Here is a 17,280-nt window from a genome sequence, read left to right as displayed (position 1 = left end):
TAACAATCACAAGCTATCTTTAAACACGTCTACTTGGAACCAGTTCACTTGGTAGAATGAGCGGTGCGCGTCAAAATGGTCTCGGCCCCGTTTTTATTGCAGTGCAAAACTACTAGAATGGATACCTGTTTATACATCCGCATTCACGTGCTGTACAATGTGTTGCACGGACAGAGAATTTTTGGGAATAATAAAAATCATCATCAAAAACTATCTACATTGGTGCAATTGTGAGCAAATATTCTAATATATTAGTATATTAAGTTATAAATAATTTTATTAGAAAAAACAAATAAAAATCAGCAACGTTTGTAACGTTGACAGCCGTACTGCTAGCCGAAAACCAGTTTCAACAACTTGTTGCGCCACGTTCTAAATAGACATGTCGTATCGTTTTGGAAGTGCATTGATAATCTCAGTATCACAACATGAGCCTGGAAAGAAAAGTGCAAAATGCGTGCGTTATTGTGCTTGGTGATATTGGACGCAGCCCGCGGATGCAATATCACGTCAAAAGCCTCTCGGAGAACGATTTTTCGGTAGACTTCATTGGCTATGTACAGTCGACGCCCCTCGAAGAAATTCGTCGCAGCCCTAATGTACGGATCCATGCTCTCAATCCCTTTCCTGAACTGGAATTGCCAAACATTCTGAAGTATCTGTTTAAAACCGTATGGCAAGCTCTAGGGTTGTTGATCACTCTGATCAGCATACAGAAGCCAAAGTTCATACTTTGTCAAAACCCTCCGGCGATCCCCGCCGTAATTGTGGCATACTTGTATTGTCTTTTGGCCCGTTCGAAGCTAATCATTGACTGGCATAATTACACTTATTCGATTCTGGCCATCGAGTCCCCAAACTCGCCAGTGGTACGATTCGCTAAACAGATAGAGGCCTTTTTTGGTGCAAGAGCGACTAACAGCTTCTGTGTTACAAAGGCGATGAAAGAAAATCTGCAAGCGGAATGGAACATTCGGTATGGGTTGTTTTCAACAATCTTTCCAGCTTACTGATATTTTATAATACTTTTTTCCAACTCTTTTTAGCGCTACAGTGTTGTACGATCGTCCACCACAGCAATTTCAATCGATCAGTGTTGTGGAGAAGCATAATCTCTTTCTGCGCCTTGGTGAATCTATCGCTGCCTTTAGACCGGCATCAGCCAGTCAAGCAGTTGCGGAGGAAATAATTGAAAGTACGGCTTTCACCGTAAAAGACCGGAATGGTAACGTAAAATTGCTTGACTCGAGGCCGGCAGTCCTGATCTCCAGCACCAGCTGGACGCCGGATGAGGATTTTAGCCTTCTGATCAGTGCCCTGGATCATTACGAAAGAGTAGCAACGGAACAGCCGTTGCATTATCCTAGACTTGTTTGCATTATCACCGGCAAAGGACCGTTGAAGGAGAAGTTTAGTAAAATTATCGAGAGTAAACCGTGGCAAAAAGTGACCGTCCACATGCCTTGGCTGGAGAACGAAGACTATCCAAAGCTGTTGGCCAGCAGTGACTTGGGAGTGTGCCTGCACTACAGCTCCAGTGGGTTGGATTTGCCGATGAAAGTGGTCGACATGTTCGGTTCCGGATTGCCCGTTTGTGCCGTAGATTTTGATTGGTATGTCCGGTGTGTGTGAGAGGCATGATTTGCGCTTGTATTAATATTGCTTTTTTCCCGTATTCCAGCATAGAGGAACTGGTAAAGCATGAGCAGAATGGTTTCATTTTCCGTGACCATCAGGAGCTGGCAGATCAGATAGTTCACTGGTTTTACGACTTCCCGAACAATATTGCCCTTTCAAATACGAAGCAGAACATACAGAAACATTTAAAGGAGTTTCAGTCATTGCGGTGGACCGAAAACTGGAAAAATGTAGCGCTGCCCATATTCAGAGAGTAGTCGAATTGATCACCGTTTCACTCACTTATATGCGGATAGCTGGCGTAGAACAAATTTAGGCTTCTAAACTAATAATGTACATTTAAGAAATGAACTGATTTAATAAAACATTTTTGGAAACATCAAATGTTTCCTGTTTTACTGTGTTTTTTTTTTACAAAATTGTAGAGAGGAAAGAATTTAAAGTTGACGTTGCTGGCAACAATTACGGTATTGTGTTGATATTTGGTTGCACTGCTAGAAACGTCACCGGCAGCTCAAAACCGCGTGAAACACATTCGTGTCCGTCCGAGAAACACGGAAAAACAATGGAAAAAGTGATACTAAAAACTACGCCAGAAAAAGGTCGTGGATTGTATGTAACCGAAACAATCCTCGAAGGAACAATTATATTTCAAGAGCAACCGCTGGTTTCATGCCAATATTCATGGAATGCTGCGTACGGGTACTTGGCATGCGAGTATTGCCTACGTCCGTTAGAAACTGCCGAACGAAATGCGCAACGATTGGCAAATGATCCCACCATCATGTTACCGAGGGCCGAATGTTGTCCGGTGGAGAGCAATCTGGTAAACCATGCAAAGTGTGAACAATGTGGTGTGCTGTACTGCAGCAGCGAATGCAGGAGCAGCGCTCTAGAACGCTACCATGCCGCGATCTGCCTTGGGGCGGAAGCACAAAATGAAAACCATCCGGTAAACGTGTTGGTGGATTTTTGGAAGTAAGTTGTCCGGCGGAATCCGTTAGAGCTGTTTATGTAACAATTGTGTCCTTTCTACTAATAGGAAAATGCACTATCCACCGGAGACATGCGGTATCATGCTGTTTGTGAAAATTGTTGGCCTTTTTCGGCAGACAGTCGATCCACAGGGGTTGCAGAATCAACTGCAGGAGTTCGTTCATAAATCCGTGAACGAAGATCTTCTGATCTTTCATAAAATGCTTGGTGAAAAGTTTACCAAGCAAATAGAGCAACTGTACAGTCTGTTCGCTGTCGCCTTCAACGTTGGTTCAGATGAACGTCTTTCCTGGCTCACAGTGGATAGCTTCAAAAGTCTCATTGCACTGGTTGGCACGAACGGACAAGGAATAGGTACGAGCTCTTTCGGAGATTGGGTTAAAAATGTGTCAGAGTGTGCCATGGATGAAAAGGAACGTACATCTGTGGACCAGCTGATCGATGAATTGTACGGCAAGATGGATACGTTTGTGGGTTCTTTCTTGAACAACGAAGGATCTGCTCTGTATGCCAGGCAAAGCAAGATCAACCACAGCTGTTCACCGAATGCAGAAACTGTATTCCCCCAATCCAACCACGTTCTTGCGCTGAGGGCAACGCGTGATATCCATCCCGGGGAGGAAATTTCCATTTCTTACCTCGATGAATGTAACTTGCAGCGCTCACGACATTCACGACAAAAGATTCTGAAAGATTACTATCTATTCATATGCCAGTGCGAAAAATGTAACCAGGAGATTAATGATCCTGATGAAACGTCCGAAGACGAAGACGATGAGGACGAGGATATGGAGGATTCTGATTAACTCATTGATAAAGAATGGTGCAACGAAAAGTTACAATTGTATCGCATTGTATTTTCAATCAGTTTCTTCAAACAATAAACACGAAACCACAAATGCTTACAAAGCCGACGATTGTGATTAAAATAAGCTGTTTCTATATCACCTTCACCTGCCTTACGCAGTCTCGGAAGCGGCGACAGGAGTCAAATTAATCAGTTGGTTGCTATTTTCCGCCAGTTCAGTAATAGAAATACGTCCTCGCTGTCGAATGAATTTAGCAACAGACTTCAGCTCCTCTTCTGAGATGTAGATGAATTTGCCTCTGTCGTCAATAACGCCGGTAATTCGACCTTCCTTCTGCAATTCTTCGATTCGATCAATTACCGCTTGCACTTTCAGTTTGAAATGTACTGCCAAGTCCTCCAGTACAACGATTTTATTATCCTGAAAAAAATTTGATTGTATCCAATTTAATTTTAAAGTCATTTTTCGTTGGTTGTTTAAAGAGTACTCACCTGAATAAATTGTATAAATTCCTGCAAACTGTTCTGCTTTTCATCGACATTTTCTTCCTCGAAGCCCTCCTCTTCAACACTGAATGCTTGCTTCATTTTTAGGTATTCTTCATGCTCCTTGCGCTCTTTTTCCTCGCGGGCAAGACGCTCCGCTTCCTCGCGCTTCTTTTCTTCCTGTTCCTCTTTCAAGGCCTGCTTTTGCCGTTCTTCCTCCAACAGTGCATCTTGCTTCTTTTGCTCCTCACGATGGCGTAGTTCCTGCTCGCGGTGGGCTTTCTTTTCAGCCTTAGCCTCTAGTTTGGCTCGCTTTTTAGCACCGATTTTTTCTCCACCATAGTCATGCTGTGCCTCGGGAATTGTATCCTCCTCGTCGGAAGCATTCACTGGTTCGGCTACCTGCGCTACTCTCGCGCGGTTCCGTTGGTTTCTGACCACCTGCGCCCGTCGTGGAACATTTTCTTCTTGCTGCGCTCCGGCCTGAGTTCCTGCAGTAGGTGTGGAGTAGTTTTAATAATTCTTATAATGATTTCTCATCACAGATACTCACCGTTCGGTTTTGCCTTGCTTTTGTTTAAAAATAGTAGAGTCAGAAGAACGACTAACAGAGCGGTAGCAATTCCTACGAGCAGTATTAAATCCATTTCTAAATCCGAAAGTTGCCACACAGGTTTGTTGTGTTTTCAACTTGCTCTGTTGGACATTTGTCAAGATGTTGACAATTTTTTAATGAAGCTTCTAGCAGGAAGGTCCATACATTCTATGTACCTTGAGTGGGAAGGATGATATTGGCTTTAAATGGTAAGAATAGAAGGTCTTTTCAAAAACTATTATAATTTAGAGTTTCACGTAATTGTTGCTGTTATTTAACCTTCGAATGGAAGCACATATTTTACATAGACGTGGTATTACACGGCACATCTTGCTGTTAGTAACCGTCGTTGTTCCGTTGACAGCAATTTGACATAAGGGCTTGGTGCCAAATTGCTGCTTTCTAGATCGATTGACGTGTCGCGAGCAAACAGATCCCTAGTATTTTCTTTAATTTCGTGGTGGAATTTGTGTTTCCTTCTTCTCGAATCACGCAACCACCAGCAAGAATGATATATTCTAAATCATTAATGTTGCTGGCATCTCTGTTGCTGGTGCCACTAGCGAACGCCTTGTACTTCCACATCGGTGAAACGGAACGCAAATGTTTCATCGAGGAAATACCGGATGAAACTACGGTAGTAGGTAATACATAAGCATCCGGTTTGCCCAAAGAAACATAGTTGTTGATAATGATCTCCCTATGCTTATTACTCTAGCCAACTATAAGGTGGAGCTGTACGATCCAAGATCTGGAGGATTTATGCCATCTTCACCCGGAATTGGCATGCACGTCGAAATAAAGGATCCTGATGATAAGACGATCCTGTCCCGCGTTTACAGCTCGGAAGGTAAGGATCCGCTAGGCGTTAACTAATGTGCAATTTTAAGTCTCCTGATTAACTGATGGGCTGTGCATTTTTACAATCGCTTGCAGGACGCATTTCGTTCACATCTCATATTCCCGGAGAGCATGTTCTCTGCATGTACTCAAATAGTACGGCCTGGTTCAGTGGTTCGCAGCTTCGTGTCCATCTGGATATTCAGGTCGGAGAGCACACAATCGACTACGCTAACGTTGCACAGAAGGAAAAGCTTACGGAACTGCAGTTGCGTATTCGACAGCTGTTGGATCAAGTGGATCAAATCACAAAAGAACAAAACTATCAAAGAGTAAGAATAATTCACCAACCTCAAGTTTCCGTACAACAACTTACCAATTCTGCATTTCTATTTTTCGCAGTACCGCGAAGAACGATTCCGTCAAACGAGCGACAGCACTAACCAGCGAGTTCTGTGGTGGTCACTTGCGCAAACTTTGGTGCTTCTGGTCATGGGATTCTGGCAAATGAGGCATCTGAAGAGCTTCTTCGAAGCAAAGAAACTAGTTTAGGTTTATAAATCTGGTAAAACTGTGAGTCACGAATTGCAATAAATTTTGTGAAACTAATTCAATTCAACCGTCACACGTGGCACGATTTTTCCAAATTGCTTTATTTGCTTTGATTTTATTGATTATGCTCTTTAATCATAGAAATACTATTTGTCCACGTTAGTTTTATTTAATCATGCAGATGGGGCACATTTTCTGCAAAGAAATCCATTGCTTGATGCACTTAGTATGAAACGCATGTTCACACTTCAGGGCTTTCCGTTGATTGTGGTACTTTATGTCGGAACGACAAATGGCGCAGAAAGACCTGTAAAGTGTAAAGAGAGAAAGAGCCAAAGTGTTATTTCTCAGTCTTCCAAAACGTGATAAGGGCCACATTACAGGTTGAGCACCGACAGACGCTTCAGCTTGATCCGATCGTAGTTTGGGCGAAATTGGTCGTCACTGGGCACAACCGTATAACAACACTCGCCGTGGCTGTCCTGCCGTTGTAAGTATAAAATTGCCGTCGACGTAAAGGCCGATTTCTCCATGATTAATGGTGTTTCCAGAACGACGTTGGAAAGGTTCATTTTGTGAGGAATTTCGTTACATTCTTTACACTCGCCGAAAACCAACAATAACTACGTGGAAAGGGTGAACTTACTGCTCGCGTCTATTTATGCAGCGTGCCAAGATAAGATAATTCAGATTTTTTTTCCACAACAATCGAACGATAACAACCAACCATCGAGAAAGTGTCTTACAATCAGATAAAGAACTGTGTGGAACGAATAATCTTATCAATGCGATTCAAAAACATTTGTTTATTTATGTATATGCGCGTGCATTGTTATAGCTTCATCTTAGCTTGCTAAACACCACAATAAACATCTGCATTGTTGCATGCATGTCAACACACATAGTAAAATAAATTAAATATAATTCTGCAAAAACATAGATTACAGCTCGTCTTTTCTAAAGGTAGGCACATGCGGCTCGGAACACATAGTATTCAAATCACACTGTTCAATACGATCAACGTAAAGTTGCTTAAAGCGTTTATAATCGCAAAGCAGAGCATTCTCCGGGCAACCTGGTATATAAGTAAGTCGTTCTTGATGATAAAGACCTACGGATTGGGTCCCGTTTGAACAGCTGAAAAAAAGGAGGAAAAGGTTTGTATAAATGCTTATCCGAATATTATTACGGCGGTTAGTAGCCCTTACCTGTATAGGACAAAGTATAAGTTCGATCCAAATGCATCGATGTGACTAACGCGCCATTTCCGCTTGTAGCGATAACTTTGAGCCGTTAGTGGCTCGTTGTCTTTATACAAGTTCAAGAAAGCAATCGACTTTAGCAACGTTCCCGAATGGGTGAAATAAAATGTAAAACGTGGCCTTTCCTCGCTGGCGTCGAAGTTGGCAAACAAATCGCTAAATGCTGAACATGCTTGCTTGTATGTTAACTCGTAACCATAACCGTCGATCCAGTAGTATTTCAGATCCTCGTTGTATTCCAAAGCGGAAATGCTTTCCTTGTCAAACAGCGTGCACCAAGGCGATATGTCTCGTTCGTTCCATGCAGTTTCGAACGCGCAGGTTTGGTATATTGCGTGTACATCCTCGGGACTAACAAACGTGCCGATGCGCTTGGATAACTTTTCGATAACAATCCTCATCTCTTTGGAGCTTCCAAAACGATCCTTCTCCCGGTAGGAATATGGATTTTCCTTCACTTGTTTCCTCCACTTCTCGCATCCCTTATAAAAGCGCAGCACCGGATCGCGCCGTAGTGCTTCGGGGTATTCGATCGATTCGTCTTGTCCGAAAAGTCCACGGGTAAAATTGCGTGCGCTATACTCCGCACGTTCGGTTTTGGTAAATTTAAAATAAAACTGGCTGCTGTCGTAACGTCCGGGGAGGTGGCTACCAAAACGCTTCCGAAATCGCTCGCCTAGATGGAATAACTCTTGGCCTCCCTCGCGCACAAGAAGTTTCGCCTCATCGGGCGTTACTTGCGGCTTCCAGGATTCAAATTTGGTCAGCTGCTCCTTGCACAACCGACCATGCTCGAGAATGTCACGCTGAAGTTCAACGAGCGTCCCATGCATATGATCGATGATGCTTTTCGATGGATTTCTTGTGCCATGGCGAAACAATCCCCAAATTTTGTCCACTGTACAGTCTGTGGAAAGTAGAAAACTTGTTAACCGGTTTAATACATGAGGTTTAAAAAGCATACTCCGTTTGACCCGCACTTCTTACCATCGACGGTAGCAATGTTGCGTACATCCTTGTTCTGTACATGCCGATATGGAGTTTTGGTACCAAGCCGGCGGAAAACGGTATCCTTGGGATTATCGGCACACCATCGCTCGGCGCCGGTTAGAAAACATAGGCAAACAAGTACTACGTGGAAGGAAACCAAACAGGGTGTAGAGAGGGTCACCATTTTGCTGGAAAAGGGATAAATTATTCATTAAACTTATTTCGTCTTTTCTACATCCTCGCACTGAGGGAGTTGAAAGAAACCTATTGTTTATCAAACGTGGTGCACACATCCCCCGCAAGATGGCGTGATGGAGTATTTCCGAAACAAAACATCAAACGCTAGGTTTACCAGCAGTTTGATTTCATCTCGCGTCGTGATCAGCTGGCCTCACGTAGTCGAGGATTACTTCGTGACGCTGATCAAAGCTGCGGGTCATAGGGAGGCCAACAACACAGCCTCGAGTTTCGTTTCATGTCCTCCTGCAATACACAAGGATCGCAGGAAGTGCAATCACTGTTTCTTTTAGGGCGTTGATTTGCGTCGTGTGTTTTGTGATAGCAATACATGGTGTAGAAAGACGAGCAAAATAATACTCGTTCGTGGCAGTCATTGTTATCGACGCTAGTGATTTTTGTATGTGTTGTTTATCGTAGCAGTTTGTTTATCTGTAGCATTTTACTACCACTTAAAGTACGCGACATTTAAAAGCAGAGTGAAAACAAGATGGCCTGGACGAAATGGCAATTCGTGCTCGCGCTTACGATGGTTGTTACGGGCTCGATTAACACTCTGAGTACAAAGTACGTGCAAGTGGTTTCATTTCATGGCACCCTTTTTTCACCAGCATCTTCTTGTACCATTTCTCCCATTGCATCGCATCGTAGGTGGGCCGACAACATCGAATCCGAAGGCTCGGATGGACAAGTGCGACGGTTCGAGCACCCGTTTGTGCAAGCCTGTGCCATGTTCATCGGCGAATTCCTTTGTTTACTCGCATTCAAAGGCGTTTACTACCACATGCGTCGCAAGAACGTAAGTACTTCCTTTTCCTTTCCCCGTACCGTCGGAATTCCCTTCGGAATCTTCGATCACAACAGGACAATTGGAGGAAACCTCACGCCTTTCAAAAGAAAGAACGAGAGCGAAGAATTATCTTATGTGGCTAACACCAGAAATATCCTTTTTTCGCGATGGCAGATAACGAGGAAGTAGCACGTTCTGATTCATTTCACTAACCGGCTCTGGTCAGCCCGTAAACTTCTCCGTTTCTCCCTGGAGATCGTTCCCCGTTACGGCATGTTGCAGGGACTGAAAGCGAGCTGCTTATCAGCATGCGTAGAATATGTGTTTTTCTTTAATCGTGTTGTATTTCCTCGTTATGGGCAGATCTTTTTTGTGTCTGCTTGCCTTTTAATTATTTTCTATGGTTTCTATTTTCAATTGTACGTTTGCCTTCCCCTTTTTCCTCCTTACAGAATGGAGCTGAAGATCGGCATGACCTCGTGCGCGGCAATCGCGAGTTTAGCCCCTTTGTCCTGTTCGTGCCGGCCATGTGCGATATGCTGGCCACTTCCATTATGTACGTCGGGCTGAATCTGACCTATCCCTCTAGTTTTCAGCTGCTGAGAGGTAAGCAAAAGCTCCCGTATCCAACATCCAATACTAGGCCCTGTTCGATAACGTACGTGAGCTCAAACTGATGACGCCAACAAGGGATGAATCTCTCTTGAACTAACTCGATAAATGGTTGTTTTTGGCGGTTCTTTGTGTAATCATATGCACATTCAGCGTTTGCTCACAGTTTTGAAGCGATAGTGCAACAATGACTCACCCGCCCTGTTTTCTTTTTTGCTCGCTATTATATGATCGTTCGTTCTGGGTTGGCTGTTCAGCAATGGGGAAGGTTGCGCTAATTCTTTTTGTTTTTCTTCCATGTAACTCTCGTGCCAGCTCACTTCTGTAACACCACAGTTTTCCCTGGCACATGTAAGGTTTCCATTCTACGTAACATTTGGCAATTATATGATTCAAATAATGATCAACGATTTCAATCAAACCAAAAGTTAAATATTGCTCTGTTTGTTGTATTTATAACGATTTTTTCACGGCCACAGACAACTAATTCTGAGTAAAAAAAAATACCATGCCTTTTATTGATTACAAAATAATCGCTATCATCGTCCGGTTTACGATTTTGATTCCAATACTTTTTTTTCTTGTTAACAGGATCAGTTATAATCTTTGTGGGCATACTGAGTGTTGCATTCCTAAACCGGACACTCGTGAAACGAGAATGGATTGGAATCGGTTTCATAATGGTAGGTTTGGTAGTGGTCGGAATGTCCGACGTGGTATCGAACGATGACACCGGTTCCCAGTACACTCGCAATAACGTTATCACCGGCGACTTGCTGATCATACTGGCACAAATAATCACCGCCGTCCAGATGGTGTATGAGGAGTACTATGTGGCTGGCTTAGATATTCCCGCGTTGCAGGCTGTTGGATGGGAAGGTAACTAGTTAAGAAGATCAAGGTGGTAGTTCAGATTTTTCAATGCTGTGCTTCTTTTTCCATCCAGGATTCTTTGGGTTCTCAGTGCTCGGTTCGTTGCTGCTACCGATGTACTTCATACGCGTGATGTCACCGTTCAACAACAATGCCCACGGTGTGCTGGAGGATCTACCGGATGCTCTGGCGCAGATCAAGAACAACTACCAACTGATCCTTGCGATCGGTGGAACGGTTGTGTCGATCGCATTCTTCAACTTTGCCGGTATCAGTGTCACGAAGGAAATATCCGCCACCACCCGTATGGTGCTTGATTCCGTGCGTACGCTCGTCGTGTGGATGGTTTCGTTGTTGCTGGTGTGGCAAAAGTTCCACTACCTACAGTTGATCGGGTTTGCGGGGCTTCTGTTTGGCATGTGCCTGTACAATGATATTCTGGTGCTGCAAACGTACCGGCGCGTGAAGGTTGCGCTGTTGCTTCGCATAGGACGGCAGTCGGCTGATAGGATGAGCGAGGTCATTATTAACCGGCAGGCCGATGAACCGGACCGTTAGACTGAAGCTGTGCGACTGAAGGATATCTGCGTGCGGAGCTGGCAGCAGTTGTCCCCATGGGATTCGTTTCTTACGTGTTTAATGTTGTAATTCTTCTTTTGATACTCATAGAAGCGTGTATCAAAAGTTCATCTCACTGATCGACTCTTTACTGGTAGGGGAATAAAATTGTAACTAAAACAAATTAGTGGACCTTGTTTGTTGCGTTGAAGAAATATTTAAGGATGTGGGTTATATATTTTAATCGTTGTCTGGAGACGTTGCAAAGGTCCGATACAGTTGAATCCATTCCGTTTGTAGTTCATTCGTCGTTCCATAGTCATTAGTAGTGGGGCCGGCGGACTGTCCCTGCAACCCAGTGGCAGCTTTGGTTGTGCCAGGCTGCCCAGGCATTCAAGCAGCCTTGCAACCCGGACTGCTCACCCCGCTTCTGTCTTATCAATGCAACTCCATCCTCCCAAGGGATTGGATTGGACCCAAGCTTGGGTAAACGGAGCAACATGTACACGCTCTGTATGGCTTGGACATACCAGAATAATAGTTGGGTAGAAGAGTCTATGTAGCTTTCAGGAGGCGTCGGATCCTACCTCATTCATAGACCCACAGACATATTTTTTTTTTGATTTTCTTCTATTGGTAACTGACAAATTCAGTAAAATTCAAACGACAAAACGCATTGTCATCCACGCTAGTAAACTGAGCCACCCTGGTACTAACAAAGGGTGTGACGTTTAATTTGTGTTGGCTGTCACCTTTGTTTTTGTTATCGTTGAGTTTCGAAAACATCGTGCACAATCAGCTCTTGTTGGGGAAGAATTATTCCTCAGAATAATCTTCTGGCTCAGTGTAAATTCCCATTAGTATCATGAAGTTCCCTTGGTCCCACACTACGATCGTTGATATGATCAAAAATGATCATAAAGTTGAAGAAAAGTGCCACAAAGTAACGGCAGGTAAGCATGCGAGCATAAAAAACAATCCTTTGTTTCGTTACCCACTTGGAATTACTGTAGCTAAATGATGTTTTTTAATGCCACCGCCTATAGACATTATTGCAGGCAAACTTACGATAGCAGAGTTCGTTGAAGAGCTGGGACCTGCACTGACTCACACCGATGCCTCCGTTCGGGCGCAGGGCACACTGTTGTTATCGAACGTGCTGAAGGATTTACCACCGGAAGGACTCACCGGGGAGCAACTGGAGTTTGTCAGTGCGTTTTATTGTGACCGCGCAAAGGACCACAATGCCGTCTCTCCCATGGTCCTCGTAGGTATGGAAGCACTTAGCCGCATGACGAATCTTTCCGATGCTGCCGCCGTGCGACTGTTGCGATCACTCTTTGAACTCATTCCCTGCCAGAGCCAGAAGAAACCGGAACGAACACTGTACTTTCAAACGATAGTGGCCTTGTCCGAGCGCAAAACGGATGCACTGAAAGAATGGGGTGCCGACTTCATCTACGGCGTTATCGGCGCAATGGAGGGCGAGCGGGATCCGCGTAACTTGCTGTACCTTTTCGAGCAAATGCCGACATTTATCCGCGCGTACCCGATGCACCATCTGGCGGAGGAAATGTTTGAAACGTTTGCGTGCTACTTTCCCATCGACTTCCATCCGAACCCGAACGATCCGGTTCCGATCACGCGCGATACTCTAGCCGAGAAGTTGGCCGATTGTCTTTGTGCGACCGCGGAGATGGCGGTGTTTGCCGTACCGCTGCTGCTGGAAAAACTCGACAGTAGTCTTAACGTGGCCAAGCTGGACTCTTTGGCTTTACTTGGCCGTTGTTTGGCTCTGCTCGACGTTAAAGAGGTCGAGGAACATCAGGCTGAATTGTGGAGCGCGCTGAAACGGGAATTGTTTCCATCCGGACCGAGCTCCAGCACCGACAAGGCGCTTCAGGAGGCTGGATATGCGGCAATGCAAGCGTTAGCGAAAAATGCTTCCACAAGCGAATCTTCAGCAAAAGCCTTTCTCGATCAAACATTGCTCGGCGTGATGGGAAGTTTAACTGACGCGAGCTCCAAAAACTTCGAGGCGAGCCTGCAAGTCGAACTGGCTTGTGCCCGTGCAAGTTCCTATTGTGCGGTGTATGTCATCGAAAAGCTCGTACCGATGCTACTCGCCCAGCTGAACGTGGATGGGTTCGTTGAGATGCGGCTTCAAAACATCCTCGTCGATAGCCTTCAGCGTCTGATGATTCCCTGCGCTCAGTGGTATTGCTGGGCCGAGCTCGACCCTACTCTTCTCGGCCAGGTGCAAAAGAAGTTCATCGAAATTCTTCTGCAACAGCCGAACGCTAGCGAACAAAAACGGTCCGCCTTGAAAGCATTGGCAGCCGTGCCGGAAATGGTGACGAGTGAAAATCGCTACGTCGTGTACAACACGATTGTGAACGATTTGCTTACTAGCATTGACAAAGTGCCCCAGACAGATGCCGTTGAGGACTGCTTGTATTCCTTTGCCACTCGCAACCAGCAGGAAGTTAAAACGGTCGTCCTCAATAAGCTGATCACACATGACTATGCCACAACCGAGCAGGCGGTGATCCAGCGTACTTTCAAAGCGCTGGGGAAATTGATTCTTTATCATGGTTACATGGAAAAGATGATTGATTTCTTTCTCTCGCTCGTGTTTGCAAAGCCTCCTCCGGTCGACGATCGGTTAGCAATCGTCGCCATGGACACGTTGACGGACGTGGTCGAAACGGGTAACCATAGCCAACTAGCGAAAGCAGAACTGTACGTTCAGTACAAGCTGCTCGATCGCTTTTTCGAGTATGTCACGGATCAGCTGACCTCCGACTATCTGTACAGCATGTCCCGTTTAATAGCAGCCGTCGTAAAGCAACTCCCAACGGACGAGCAGAAGGATTTGGTACTCAAACGCCTACCCACTCTGCAGCTTCAGCGTCGCTCCCACCTGTACTTGGCATCCGGCTTGCTTGGCTATCTCGATGAAAGCGTACCACTGGTGGACCATTTCGAGTCGCTCGTAAACGACCTTAGCAAACTGGCTCTCGAAACGGACGACGAGCGTGTTCGGCAGGTTTGCCATCGCTTGCTGTGTAGTTTGTTTAACCGCATGCCGGACGACGACCATCATCGTGGGGTTCTAAAGCGGCTGCTGGCGGTGCTCAAGACGGAGCTGAAAAAGCACAACCACCAGGCTGTGCTCATCCTCGGTTGGATTGGCAAAGGGTTGATAGCACGAGGCCACGCGGAAGCGGGTGAGATCATCGACGACGTGGCCGAGCTGCTCGATCACCCAACGCTCAGTCACATGGCCGCACTTGCGTTCGAGATCCTGTCGCTGGAGTTCCCTCAGCTGCACCTACCTCTGCTAAAGGGCCTTTTCAAACAGAAGCTTTTCGTGTGGGTCATGAAGAAGCTGGAAGGTAAGATGGAACAGTATGCCGTCGCGCACCTGAAGGCTTTGGTGTTTGTGTTCAAGGCGACACCGCACGCGGTGCTCAAGATGAACCTCGCGAAGGTTGGCCCAGTGTTGCTGAAGTGTCTGGCACAGGACGACGACTACACGATGGTCGAGGCATTGACGATGGTAGGCCGATTAATTCGCGAACTGGATGTTTTTGTGCAGGACCACCTGCAGTCGTTGATTCCGGTGCTTCTGAAGCTGGCCACACGAGAGTCTTCCATGGTAAGTACCCTGTCCGATCGGACCTCCTCGAAGTATACTCTCAACGTTCTTTGTTTTTGATTTACAGAAAGTGCGCATTGGGGCGCTCGAGTGTTTGCTCTACATCTGTAAATATCCAACCTTCCTGCTGCTTCCTTTCAAACAGACCGCGTTGATCGAGCTCCAGAAGCCGCTGGACGATCGTAAGCGTCTAGTGCGAAATGCGGCCGTAGCTGCTCGGCTTCAATGGTATTTGGTTGGCAGTACAGAGGAAGCGAAGGATGACAAGTGAAGTAACGGCCAGTACCGGTGGGAGGAGTGAACATCGACAGCCAAATTACCTCGGCCTTCCTCTGCGCACGCCGGGTGACGCTTTCCAATGAGGATCGCTTAATAGCCTATAGCTTGGTGATGCATTTTATTCGAACGAAGCGCATTTGTTTTAAAGACATCTTCAAAGTAGAAGTGGAGAGGATCGGCCCAGAAACATCTCCGCAAGCTTCCCTTGTTTCATTGGAAAATAAAGATAACATTCTATTGTAACCAGATTATTTAGTCCTGTGAATGTCTGTTGAATATTTTGGATGGTAAATTGTTCAATCATAATCCTTTAAAGTTATCTTTTTTATATATTTATATTTTTATTGATAAACTTAACAAACTACTAAAAAACCAACCACTGTTCAAAGTAACAGAACAAATTGCACAAAACATAATCAACCATTGCCAAGCGCCAAACCGAGATCGTGCCACTAGAGGCCCTGATCACACTGGGCCCGCGCCATCAGTGCCACCTTCTGTGCCCGATTGATGACGTCCGGGCAGCGCTTCTTCCGCACCAGCCGGCAGTCCTGGAAGAAGCCCTCGTTGCGCGGGAACCCGTGGCTTTGATCGCTGAACGTGATCAACCCCAGGCCCCAGATGCGCCCGCCGCGGAACTCACCCTCGTACTTCATGCCGTCCGCCCGCCAGAACACACCGTGTCCGTGGAACCATCCTTGCATGAACTCCCCCTCGTATCTAAGGGAGAGAGAGAGATGGAAACGAAATAGAATGTCGCATGCCCTGTGGTCGCTAAGGATCCTCTTCTGATCCTTCTTTGCCTACTTTGCTCCATCCGGAAAACACTGCGGGGAAGAAAAGAGAAAAGTATGACTGTTTCGTGCTGGCAGTCGAGTTGGGAACTGGCGGTGCGTGCCACTCTTACCATCACACCCAGCCCGGAACAGACACCGTTGCTGAACGCCCCATCGTACCGGGTGCCGTCGGAGAACATCATCGAGCCCATGCCGTGCTTCTGGCCCCGCTGGTTCCAGTCGCCAATGTATCGCGTCCCATCGTCGTACCGATAGCCGCCACATTTGACCACTCCCGACTGGACGCTCTCCATCGTCGCTTGCTTTGTGACTCCGTCGCGTTCGCTAGCTTTTGCGGAACTGCTGCACCGACTTTGAATGGCCAACCACTCGGGTGGACTACTGTCAATGCGGTGCGTCCTTGGTCACTGCACCTAAATCCGATTTGTGTGAGGCGATGCTATCGATTGTCCGTCGTGCCGAATTCCTGTGCGAACCGAGAGGGCGATGTTGAAACGTGAAACTAATCCTATTAGTAGATGGTCGATCGATTGTAGGAGTTTTGGTGGATTCAGCCATTTCATTCTAGTAAGATTGGTTGCTTAAAGAATATTCTTCTATTGACACAATTGCTCAAATTCATTACCTATTTCACTTGATAACTGCTAGTAATAGATTTTAGTAATAAAACTTTTTTTTCCAACGGCTTTTCAAAACCAGCCGTGATCGTTGCGACATTTTTACGGCATTTAATTGAACCTATAAACGTGTATAAACTCCATAAATCTTATGTAATTGCATTTGTTTCTTTGGAAAAGGTGTATGAAACCCGAAAAGTAGTAGCGAGGTAACGGATAAACCGAGTGCAACGGTCCGCACTCAGCTGGAGATGCATCTGGTTACGTGCAACTGTACAATTACGTGAGCATGATGATCCTCCAAGCCTTAAGTTGTCGGTGGTTTTTTTTTATTAAAGAAAGGCTAACGTCTAATTATTTAGGGATAAGGATTTTTCTACCCCGAAGAGGATGGTACTAAAAACAAACTAGTTTGAAGAACTTATAGTTCGTTTTAAGAGTTTATATCATGTATAACTCACACGCACAACCGTATACCTTTGCTAAATAATGGTTAAAATTTAATGCTTTTCCACTTTTAACACGTCTTTCAGCAATATATCTCAAAAAAATGTTTACTGTAAAACAGTTTTATGATCATAGTTTGCATTATTTTTTTATCGGTTAATTCTTTTATTAATTTAGCATCCACGTTGCTCCTTACAAATATACCAGTTCTAATTACCATTAGTTACTTTGTGTGTTTATGT

General features: G+C 45.3%; 9 protein-coding genes across 11 annotated transcripts; 5 read left to right on the top strand and 4 right to left on the bottom strand.

The window, feature by feature from the left end:
• The first annotated feature begins 327 nt into the window (after nt 1-327).
• Nucleotides 328-2,013, top strand: LOC131272834 (chitobiosyldiphosphodolichol beta-mannosyltransferase). 2 transcript variants are annotated; one of them, XM_058274698.1, is made up of 3 exons: nt 328-976; nt 1,047-1,613; nt 1,682-2,013. In XM_058274698.1, exons 1-3 carry the CDS (start codon nt 429-431, stop codon nt 1,893-1,895), a joined length of 1,329 nt encoding a protein of 442 aa, XP_058130681.1. In that variant the 5' UTR covers nt 328-428; the 3' UTR covers nt 1,896-2,013. The 2 variants fall into 2 exon arrangements, with proteins under 2 accessions (XP_058130681.1, XP_058130683.1); XM_058274700.1 differs by having other exon boundaries at nt 328-985.
• Nucleotides 2,014-2,156: 143 nt separating this feature from the next.
• LOC131261494 (histone-lysine N-trimethyltransferase SMYD5) lies at nt 2,157-3,548 on the top strand. The gene is made up of 2 exons (XM_058263543.1): nt 2,157-2,616; nt 2,681-3,548. Exons 1-2 carry the CDS (start codon nt 2,204-2,206, stop codon nt 3,438-3,440), a joined length of 1,173 nt encoding a protein of 390 aa, XP_058119526.1. The 5' UTR covers nt 2,157-2,203; the 3' UTR covers nt 3,441-3,548.
• LOC131261495 (DDRGK domain-containing protein 1) lies at nt 3,477-4,623 on the bottom strand. Its single transcript, XM_058263544.1, has 3 exons — nt 4,482-4,623; nt 3,935-4,419; nt 3,477-3,863 (listed from the first exon to the last, which is right to left on the bottom strand). Exons 1-3 carry the CDS (start codon nt 4,573-4,575, stop codon nt 3,594-3,596), a joined length of 849 nt encoding a protein of 282 aa, XP_058119527.1. The 5' UTR covers nt 4,576-4,623; the 3' UTR covers nt 3,477-3,593.
• A 309-nt stretch (nt 4,624-4,932) lies between these two features.
• On the top strand, nt 4,933-5,972 carry LOC131263852 (transmembrane emp24 domain-containing protein eca). The gene is made up of 4 exons (XM_058266163.1): nt 4,933-5,167; nt 5,242-5,373; nt 5,460-5,695; nt 5,766-5,972. Exons 1-4 carry the CDS (start codon nt 5,032-5,034, stop codon nt 5,913-5,915), a joined length of 654 nt encoding a protein of 217 aa, XP_058122146.1. The 5' UTR covers nt 4,933-5,031; the 3' UTR covers nt 5,916-5,972.
• Nucleotides 5,973-6,003: 31 nt separating this feature from the next.
• LOC131263951 (RING finger protein 24) lies at nt 6,004-6,538 on the bottom strand. Its single transcript, XM_058266274.1, has 2 exons — nt 6,297-6,538; nt 6,004-6,222 (listed from the first exon to the last, which is right to left on the bottom strand). Exons 1-2 carry the CDS (start codon nt 6,485-6,487, stop codon nt 6,081-6,083), a joined length of 333 nt encoding a protein of 110 aa, XP_058122257.1. The 5' UTR covers nt 6,488-6,538; the 3' UTR covers nt 6,004-6,080.
• A 90-nt stretch (nt 6,539-6,628) lies between these two features.
• Nucleotides 6,629-8,427, bottom strand: LOC131263592 (multiple inositol polyphosphate phosphatase 1). Of its 2 annotated transcripts, none has more exons than XM_058265856.1 (3): nt 8,165-8,427; nt 7,124-8,084; nt 6,629-7,052 (listed from the first exon to the last, which is right to left on the bottom strand). In XM_058265856.1, the coding sequence occupies exons 1-3, from the start codon at nt 8,349-8,351 to the stop codon at nt 6,857-6,859; spliced, it is 1,344 nt and encodes a 447-aa protein (XP_058121839.1). In that variant the 5' UTR covers nt 8,352-8,427; the 3' UTR covers nt 6,629-6,856. The 2 variants fall into 2 exon arrangements, with proteins under 2 accessions (XP_058121839.1, XP_058121917.1); XM_058265934.1 differs by having other exon boundaries at nt 8,158-8,257.
• A 231-nt stretch (nt 8,428-8,658) lies between these two features.
• On the top strand, nt 8,659-11,421 carry LOC131263754 (solute carrier family 35 member F6). Its single transcript, XM_058266047.1, has 6 exons — nt 8,659-8,675; nt 8,843-8,971; nt 9,056-9,203; nt 9,647-9,800; nt 10,398-10,685; nt 10,753-11,421. The coding sequence occupies exons 2-6, from the start codon at nt 8,895-8,897 to the stop codon at nt 11,235-11,237; spliced, it is 1,152 nt and encodes a 383-aa protein (XP_058122030.1). The 5' UTR covers nt 8,659-8,675; nt 8,843-8,894; the 3' UTR covers nt 11,238-11,421.
• Nucleotides 11,422-12,036: 615 nt separating this feature from the next.
• Nucleotides 12,037-15,419, top strand: LOC131271572 (MMS19 nucleotide excision repair protein). The gene is made up of 3 exons (XM_058273047.1): nt 12,037-12,190; nt 12,284-14,898; nt 14,966-15,419. Exons 1-3 carry the CDS (start codon nt 12,103-12,105, stop codon nt 15,167-15,169), a joined length of 2,907 nt encoding a protein of 968 aa, XP_058129030.1. The 5' UTR covers nt 12,037-12,102; the 3' UTR covers nt 15,170-15,419.
• A 100-nt stretch (nt 15,420-15,519) lies between these two features.
• On the bottom strand, nt 15,520-16,293 carry LOC131258899 (MORN repeat-containing protein 4 homolog). Its single transcript, XM_058260293.1, has 3 exons — nt 16,085-16,293; nt 15,985-16,004; nt 15,520-15,897 (listed from the first exon to the last, which is right to left on the bottom strand). Exons 1-3 carry the CDS (start codon nt 16,265-16,267, stop codon nt 15,630-15,632), a joined length of 471 nt encoding a protein of 156 aa, XP_058116276.1. The 5' UTR covers nt 16,268-16,293; the 3' UTR covers nt 15,520-15,629.
• Nucleotides 16,294-17,280: the final 987 nt, after the last annotated feature.

Source organism: Anopheles coustani, chromosome 3 (assembly GCF_943734705.1).
Source record: "Anopheles coustani chromosome 3, idAnoCousDA_361_x.2, whole genome shotgun sequence".
Lineage (NCBI taxonomy): Eukaryota > Metazoa > Arthropoda > Insecta > Diptera > Culicidae > Anopheles > Anopheles coustani.
The sequence above is the reverse complement of the archived record's forward strand: the minus strand, read 5'-3'. Positions and strand labels throughout refer to the sequence as shown.